This window comes from Pteropus vampyrus, unplaced genomic scaffold (assembly GCF_000151845.1).
Source record: "Pteropus vampyrus isolate Shadow unplaced genomic scaffold, Pvam_2.0 Scaffold151, whole genome shotgun sequence".
NCBI classification, from domain to species: Eukaryota; Metazoa; Chordata; class Mammalia; order Chiroptera; family Pteropodidae; genus Pteropus; species Pteropus vampyrus.
Window position 1 is genome coordinate 4,430,009 of NW_011888932.1, and position 9,633 is coordinate 4,439,641.

Below are 9,633 nucleotides of genomic sequence, written 5' to 3' on the forward strand. Positions count from 1 at the left end.
CTCTCTCTCTCATCAGATAACTTTAAGCAAATCATTAAATATCTCCAAGCTTCAATTTTCTCACATGCATAATGGAAAATGTATGTCATCATAATCATAATTTCTATCTCATGAGGTTTATTTTTCAAGGAAAAAAATGAGATCTGCAAGTGAAAGTGCTTAGTAAACTGTCAAGTTATATATACAAAAGCTGGTTGTGATTGGAGGTTTTTTAACTTGTAGTCTTAGAGGAGTTTGCTAGGGAGATCGGCCATCAGAATGACCTACTTTTCACTGTTATTTCCCTTGAAGGCAGTGAACCTCTTCTTCCGTGAATCCACCCAGAGTGAAATCCCTGTCATGTGCAGTTGCAGAGTTCCATATTTATAAAGACACGGTAACAAAGTTCTGCCTAAAGACAGGCCACAGGGGGCTTACAAGCTGCCTCTGGAAGAACTGTGTCACAGTGTGTAAGTGTTCTCCAGTTCCTGTGATTTGTTCTAAGAATGTTTAATTCAAGGTTAAAACAAGCTTTTTGAAATGTTACACTGTAACACAGGTGACTCTCATTTACCAAATACTCATCAAAAGAAAATATAGATCTTTGCACATAATAACTTAGGATGAAAAGGAAAGCTTTTGCTAACAATAAGAAAAAGAATTGTAACCAAGACCACTAAATAAATAAGCCAATCGCCGCAACCAACACTTTTAAATAAAGAGGCTGATTTCCACAGGTATGAAACTGTTTTACATTTTAACAAATACTAATTGCTCTATGAGGAGGAACAGAGGAATGAAATAAACATGCTAACTTTACCATAGGTCAAGTCTCATGAGGACATCTACAAGGCTAGAAGCTTGTGAATAAAGTTAGAGTCATAAACTGAATGTAGAGAATCCAACCAATACACACTTCTCATTTCCAAGGATCAGAAGAGTAGTTTTTTAGTTTTCTCCATCAAGGACTCCTTTAATATTACTTTCCCCGTGGAGCCCTTGCTTTAGAAGATTTGGTCTACAAAAACAAAAACTGTATTTAAAAGTCATAATTAGTCTACTAAATTAAAATTTTCAGCTATTTTATGGAGACTTATTTAATGTTATTTCAGTTATTTAATGATGTTCACAAATTAAGAGCAAAGGAAAGTCTTGGGATGTTTTCAATGTCAAGAGTTTGCTTTATTTTGAGGTTAAAAGTGCAGATTTTGCTCTGCCTCCTGTTCTATGCCCTGCTTTTATGGAGCACTCTCAGACATACTGGGAATAGATTTGTGCAAGCTTACCCCCACATCCATGTGCCACCAGGCCATTGCATAATGTCACTGTGTAGTTTGGGTACTGATCAAAGGTACTCAGCCAGGGGAGGGAGTTGAAATTCGGCCCATGCATCACTTCCCATGCTTTTTTCTTGACTGACAAGGGAGGGCACATTTTTCTAATTTCACAAAGGCATTGTATAAGCTTGGGATGAGGGACAGGAGAGGGGAAGAAGCTGATAAGGCACCCAGTTTCACAGACTAACCATTTTTGAGAATAGGAAAGGGGTTTCCAGTACAATCAGTCAGTGCAATGGACCGTACCACTCCTGACGTATCCTGTTCATTGCTGTGACCCTGCACCTTGCAGCAGACTTGGCATAGAGTAGACACTCAATGTATTTTTTGAATGAATGAATGAATGAATGAATGAACAAATAGTTTTCTTGTACAATTCTCCACATCTGAAGGTTCACCGATCTTGTGTGTCAGTCAGGATTTGGTGAAAGCAGAATGATATACGAGGCCAGGTCTATATTTTAGAAGTGAAAACCAGCAAACTCTAACCTTACCAAGAGGCAGTTTTCTAACTGAGGTCATGCAGTGGGAGGGACTCTTTAGGATTTCATGGCCACCTTACACCTGCTCTCCTCCCTAGGGTCAGAGCCAAACTCCACCCAACTCACCTATCAAGTATGTGGCAATCCACCCTCAGGAAAGTGACCGGGATGAGAGAGTTGTGGGGGAGGGGGCAGGAAAAAGTTCCTGACACGTGTCAGGCACCGTACCAAACACGTGATGTGCATCAGTTCACTGAATTCTCACAGCTAGTTTATGCTGTCTTCCTGTTTTACGGGTAAAGAAATGGAGGCACAGTCAGGCTACTTACATTGTCTAAAGTAACACTACTGGTAAATGAACAGCAGAGTCAGGACTTATAAACTACTGGGTCAGACGCCAACGTGTCCCATGGAATTTTTAATTAGGGAGAGCATCCTAGTCTACACCATATCAAAACCAGAATCTTTTCGGGGTTATTTTTCAGCTGTGTGAGAGTTACTTAAACTCAATACCCATTGCTATCGTTCAACAAAAGGAAAGGAAATGTGTTTTTAGAAATTCTGTTCTTTGTTTTTCAAACCAGGCTTTCCCTAGATGGGACTATCTATTGAAAGCCTGCATGGAAAATCAAACAGAGAGAGGTGCACAAATTACGAGTGTAGCAGTCAGTGAATTTTCATAAAATGAACACACTCATGTAATTCGTACCCAGACCAAGAGATAAATCATTGCCAACCCCACAGAAGGCCCCCTCCATTCCCTTCCCAGTCACAACCCTTCAAACTAAAACTTTCTTGATTTCCAATATCATAGATTTACTTTTGCCTCTTTTGAACTTTAAGTTGAATAATATTTTTATGTACTCTTTAATATCTTATTTCTTTTGCTTGACATTTATGAGATTCATCCATATTGCTGCCTGTGGCAGTTGTTCTGATTGATTTAACTACCACATAACGTTGCAGATAGCTGTCCTCTCAGAAAGTCCGATTATTGAGGCAGATAAATAAAAGGTTATTTACATTTCTTTTCTATGCACTGTCTTCTGGTAGAAAGTAGGGAAGCTTGACAGATATGTTTCTGATATATACAGAGCTATGTTAAAATTATACTTAGAATGACCCCTTTTATTAGGAATCTAAAATAGTCAAACTCATATAAGCTGAGAGTAAAATGGTAGTTACCAGGGGTTGCAGGAAGGGGGATTGGGGAGTGTTGGGCGAAGGGTATATAGTTTCAGATACACAAAGTAAGTTTTAGAGACTTACTATACAGCATGGTACATATAGTTAATACTGTATTGTAATGTAAAAATCTATTACAAGGGCAGATCTTATGTTAACCGTTATGACACATACACACAAAAAGGAGGAAGGAAACTTTTAGAAGTGATGGTTAAATTTATGACTGTTTATAGTGACAGTTTCACAGGTATATACTTATCTTCAAACTCGTCAAGATGTATATATTAAATATGCACAGATTTTTTTGTATGGTAATCATACCTCAGTAAATTGCATTTTAGATATAATTTATAGAAAATTTATATTTGCAGTATATTATAATGCTTTCACTTGCTACTACTTGTGATTTAGAACAGGTCACTTAGCCCTCTGAACCTCAGTTTTCTTATCTGTATTAAGAGTGATGATACTTCAGGTTTCAAAGTTAAATGATGTATGTAAAAGGCCTCTGTTCCCACCTTTCCCAGAGACCAGTAGGGTAGTAAGATCACACTTTCCTACACAATATTTAGGGCACCTGAGGTCTGTTACCAGCTGGGGCACTGACTTCATAACTGCTGAAATCTGTTTCCATGTTTTCAAACTATGAGCAACTAGTTATTTGTGGCCAAGCCAAGATTTCCCATTACCCTTTCCTGTCACTTCTCTAGGCCTCTACTTCTCAGCACCTCTCTGCTAATACACATGCATTTCAACTTCATTTGCATGAAAAAACTGGGGAAATTGAAATAGGACTTAAGTATTAGCTGAAATAGAAAATTATTAAAACAGAAAAGGGGGGCAGATCATTGAAAAAAGAATGGTACTCAATAGTTTGTACAGAGCAGGTAGTGGGATGGTGTATAGTATGATCTCATTTTGATTATATACCTATGTACATACACATGCGCACACATGCGTGAAAGGATGTGTACAGGGGAGTTAGTGGTGATCTCTGCTTGGTAAAATGTGACATTTTTATTATTTCAAAGTTTTGCTTCTCTGTAATTTTCTACATTTCTATAATGCACCTCTATCCCCTCTATAATAATACATGCAATATTTACAGAATGTACATAATACTTAAAATATTTACAGTCTGATTTTGAGTGTATTCTCCTATTCTACCTGCTCTGTGAGAACAGGGTATTTTTCTTTCCCTCATTTTGCAGAAAGAAATTTAGTCTCAGCAAACTTAAGTAACTTGCCTGAGGTTACCCACTGAAGCAAGAGGTAGGACCAGAAACTACCAGGTCTTCTGAGTAAATATTGCGCAGCCTCCATATGCTAATGGTTGTTAGGTGTATCAGAAAAGGGAAGAGGACTCAAGAAATGACAACGTGTAAGAAAGAAATTGCACAATTTTAAATAGAAAAGACCCAAGGTAAGATGTCACATTAAATGCAGCATTTTCAGGAATGCATGCATTTTTTAGCACTGAGCTAAATCCTCTATTTCTTAGACCAAGGTATAGTCTTACCAGGAATCTTGCTCTAATAATTCAACATCTAACTTCTTAGCTGGTGCCTTAAGGTAAATTAAAGATATTCATACCTCTTCGGTGTCTGTCACACAGATATGTTGCAAGGATTAATGAGTAGTGTGCTTGGAGCTCCTTTGAGAAAAGAGCTATATGAATACCACGTATTATTACCAGATTAATATTAATTATAATTATTCATCCATTCTCTCTTCCTGTTTCTCGGGGTCAAATACCTACCAAATCTGCAGAAGGAAGTAAATTTTCCATTGTAACTCTTGGTGGAGTAAAGAGGGAAAGAGGGGAGGAATAGAAGGGAGGTTTGTTCTCCCTGCTCCTTGCCTCTGGAAATTTTTGACAAATACTGTTGACCCCACAACTATACACCATCCCACTACCTGCTCTTACTACCTTGAGACTTGCTTCTGTGGTGTTAAGCACTGTTCCTTTTTAGAGGCATTTCTGTAAGACAGGAAACAGGTCCAGCTTTATAAGCATGCAACCTGGGCAGTTGCACAGGCCCCACACTCATAGGGTCCCATAATTGCTGTCTTGAAACTTATAATAATTTCATATTTAATTTTTTAATTTTTTAAGTGAAGTCTGATGGGACAATGGAGTATACTCTGGTGGTTTATGTACTATTCTACCTCCTGCTACCTGCCTGCCTTTCCTGGACATGTTCTCAGTCACCCATTTCCCTGATCCCTGGTGTCCCAGAACTCATTCAATATCCCTCTCCCTGCCCCAACCCACAATCACAATTGGCATCCATTCCCAGTGGGGGCCTTGACTCAGGTGCAGGAAGTTGGGCATGTGTGCCTGGCAGTGTCTCAGGCGGGGCATAGTAGCAGCCATCCCTGTTGTAGGTTGGCATGGATATGACATGACAGACAGAGGCCATGTCTCAATGAGGGTGAGCTTCTTGTCCACTCCTCCTGATCCAGGTGTCGAGCACATCCCAGTGCAGAGGTTTTAGTACACTTAGGGGTAGAGTCTCTCTATTGTGATTGGAACATTGGTACTGTGGGGAAGGGAAATATATGGCTTTCACAGAGCTTGGCCCTCTGGCTAGGGCATAGTACATCATTATGGCAGCTGGTAGGCAGGCATTTCCCAGCAACTGGTAAGCTGTGCATGTGCCCTAAGTCATAGGGTGCAGGGCTCTGGAGTCCTGTGAGGGTCTGCACTGTCTTCCTGGTGTCCTCAGGCCTGAGGGAACACAACATTAAAGAGCAAATAAAACACACACGATGCCATTCATTAATTGTGACAAATGTGCCATAACAACGAAGATGTTAACAGTAAGAAATCCTGGATGTGGGGTATGTAGGAACTCTCTGTATTATCTTTGCAACTTTTCTGTAAATCTAGAACTATATTAAAATCAAAATCAAAAAGTTTAAGAAACAGAAATGACACCACTGAGAGAGAGAGAGAGAGAGAGAGACAGAGAGAGAGAGACAGAGAAAGAGAGACAGAGAGAGAGAGGGAGAAACTCCAGAAGAAAGGAAAAAGCATCATAATTTACTGCCTTCAACAGCATTTTTTCCTGATTTTTAAACAAGGGGCCCTGCATTTTTATTTTGTATTGGACTCTACAAATTATGTAGCTGGGCCTGATTATAAAAACCCTTGTTGGAGATGCAATTCTTCTATCTTCCTTTGTATTATTCCCCACCCCCAAATGTCAGACTTTTGGGTTACTTCGATTGGCATTAATAATTATACTCTTATGTATCTATCAACTGCTAAGAACTGGCTACCATACCAGACACTTTATATATTTCATTTTAGTTAATCCCGTTATAACTTTGTGAGGCAAATATTTGTATGCTTCTTTTAAGATGTAAGAAATTGAGGTCCAGGAACACACAGTATGTGGTAGAAGAGAAAGTCAAAATGTGTGAGTCTCACTTCAAAGCTGGTGCTCTTTCCACTGTATGCAGATATTCCATTTAGCCTCTAGCTGCCCAAGTACTTGCAGACTGCTTGGGCAAGCACTTCTGTTTCCATTCTTCCAACTATTTACTGAGTATCTGCTAGATACCAAGTACTGGATCTGGTGCGAGAGCTACAGAGTTATAATGTGAAGGTCAGTCCTGAGCTGCATTGCTCCTTTCCTTTGGCTCTGCCTATAATTATCAGGATTTTGATGCCCCCATACTTAGCCTACTCTGACATCTGTGCCTCCTGCTTTGGTTACTGTGATAAGAAGGCTTTTAAAAGGGACACAAAGTAAGTCTTAACTACATATTAAGAAACTGGGAAGGAACAAATCCTCGTTAACTTCAAGATGTAATATTTTTCAATTAAAAAATATATTGTGGCTGACTAGAATAAGAGAAGGCGGCAGAGTAAGGTCTTGTCACACCTATTGTCCAGTCGCTGACATCTCTGTATTTTATCAACTCATGGAACACATATGTGCCTGTTCTGTGTAATAGACAATGAATGAGTTGTGGCAGTAACACTTAATTGGATCTTTGAAGCGTCCTCCTACTTCTTTGTGCTTCTGCTACTATAATTACTATATTTCCCTTGTCAAGTATAAGTGGAAATTGGATCCCCTTTTTCTTCTTCATGAAGGAGAAATGTGATATATCATCATACAGTCGTTTTGCATATGAGCCTATTCAAAAGGCTCTGAGCAAGTCGCTCGCTCTCCACCATCCTGGTGAATGTCTGACCTTAGTAACCACGAACCACAGGTTGTGATGTGGAAGACACCAAGGTAGCAAGGCCCGAGTCGTTGGCAAGTGGTTGGACTTTTTCTTTTATGAGAGGCCCGATTGGGAGGGTTCTGTCACTTCAGGAAAAGCTTCCTTGGAAGAAATGCTCTTTGGAATGAAATAGAGGAGGGAAAGGGGTGTTTTGGGCATTCTAGTAAGTGGGGTGATTCTTTACATTGAAGCAGCATTGCAAAATCAAAGAGGAAGAAAGGAGGGAAGGTACATGCAAGTCTGCCTTGATGTAAGTTTTACTAAAAACACCTCAATTCTTGTCTGCACAGTTTTGAGGAGTGTGAAAAAAAAAATGGAGGAAGTCACCTCCAGTGGTTTTGTGGGTTTTTTAAGTATGACATACAGGATATTGAATTTTAACCCCTGTTTATCCTGAAGGGAAGGCATATTTGAGGGATAAACAAAACACCTACCCTTTGAAATGTGCATCTCTGGCCAGTCACTTGGAATCACTCTTCCATGTATATTCCCTTTTCTGCTTCAAGTGTGAGTGCTACAAACATAAATCAATTCAAATAAAAATAAAAAGCTATGTGGTCTCCCTAGAATTTCTGTATGAACATATGAAAAATATATTCTAAATACAGCAGGAATATGTGTAATTTTTCCCTTCATAATAGAACTCCATTCAAGATTTTTAATTTAATTTGTGCCCACTGCTTGCCTTTCAGAAAGCTTGGTGGAGTTAATGGATGCAGGTCCTCAAAATCAGTCACGTATGCAAGAGAGTCTGATTTTTACAACTTTCTGTAGCATCATTAATCAATCTAGCACTTATAAAAGTAATTCAGTGTTTATTAACATAGGGTTCTCAAGTCAATAACCTTCAGTATTAGTTTAGACTCACAAACTTTTATGTACAGAATGACATGTCGTGAACATTTAAAAAGAGCTTTATTATCTGGCAAGAATATGATCTTTAAAACATGTTTTTTGAACGGACCACTGAGAAACATTTCCTGAAAGTCTAGATTCCTACAGCCACAAATCAGAGCCCCCGGCTTTTAATCAAAATGAAAATCTGCAGCATTCACATCTGGCTCCACCTGAAAGTCCGGTTCAGAATTTCCCTGTGATCCTGGCTGTTGCAGAGGAGAAGTTTTAGCTTTGTTTAGTATAACAAGAGCTGCCGGACTCCCAGGCCAATAAATGTGTTCACATAAAACTCCAGACAGTTTCTCTTAAACTGAAGTTTTATCAGGGAGCCCTTATTTTGCCTCTACTTAAAAGAAAGATTCAGAAGAGGGGAGGAATAGCCTATGTCTCGCACTTGTACTGGTCAGTGTTTGCTGAATTAAAGTTAATCCTACATATACACATTCCGCAGAATGAATGACTGCATAGCCTTCCAATGAAACTGTCAGTTTCCTCTCAAATATTCAACAGTCTGTTTCATTTAGAAGAACAGCAAAATGAGAAAGCCCTTTCCTCATGTCTTCTCTAAAAGGCAAACACTCAGAAATGACATCACACACCCTAAAGAGCCCCAGGATGACTAAGGCAGACAGAGCCTGAGAAAACTCACTGCCTCTGCCTTTAGTTTTAGGACACATGTATGCAGATGAACTTATAAGAGACGGTTCCCCGCCTTCTTCCTCAGAGGAAGTTTCTTGGTAGATCTCGGACACCTCATCCAGGCTGGGTGTGTGAAAACTTGGCACCAGCCATCCCTGGCAGAGAGCACACGGTGATTTGTTCTCCTGGTGGAGAGAGCTGGAAGGAAGGAGTCGGCGCGCGCAAATAATGAAGGAGCACGGGGCCACCTTCAGTAGCACTGGGATCAGCAGCGGCAACAGTGACTCTGCTATGGACAGCCTGCAGCCGCTCCAGCCTAACTACATGTCTGTGTGTTTGTTTGCAGAAGAATCTTATCAAAAATTAGCAATGGAAACTCTGGAGGAATTGGACTGGTGCTTAGACCAGCTAGAGACCATACAGACCTACCGCTCTGTCAGTGAGATGGCTTCTAACAAGGTAAGAGATGACCGTTTTATTCATTAACCTGTGACCGCGCAGAGAGCTCCGGGCTTCCCTGGCCTCTGCCTGCAACAGAGGTGCACTGGGGGACGCGACTGTAAGAAGAGGTTTGTTGATCAGCCTCCGAAGATTCTGTCTCTAAGTGCCACACTTTGCTTGTATCTTGATACTACAGCAAAGCTTAAAATTCACACTGTGCTTTAATTCTCAGAAGCCAAATTTCTTTCTTCTTGATGTAGTACGGAATATGTTTAAGTTGAGAGGTGTTTATAAAGTGTTCAAATCATTATAGAAATGAAAATATCTTTTTAAAAACAATTTGCAGGAAGATAAAATCTGAATGAATTCACAGGATAAAATGTATAAAACGTGGCATTGCAGTCAGGTGTTTGATATATGAATATTTTGAA

At 39.7% G+C, this 9,633-nt stretch overlaps 1 protein-coding gene across 5 annotated transcripts in view; it reads left to right on the forward strand.

Moving 5' to 3' along the window:
• PDE4B (phosphodiesterase 4B) overlaps positions 1–9,633 on the forward strand; it is a 500,375-nt gene that overhangs the window by 450,417 nt on the left and 40,325 nt on the right. For 3 of the 5 annotated variants that reach the window (XM_011369584.2, XM_023536202.1, XM_011369585.2), the window contains one exon: positions 9,108–9,220. In XM_011369584.2, the coding sequence (XP_011367886.1) occupies positions 9,108–9,220 (113 nt within the window). Of the gene's footprint in view, positions 1–8,490; positions 8,525–8,655; positions 8,889–9,107; positions 9,221–9,633 lie in introns of those variants that run through there. The other 2 variants (XM_023536205.1, XM_023536207.1) reach the window with 2 other exon arrangements.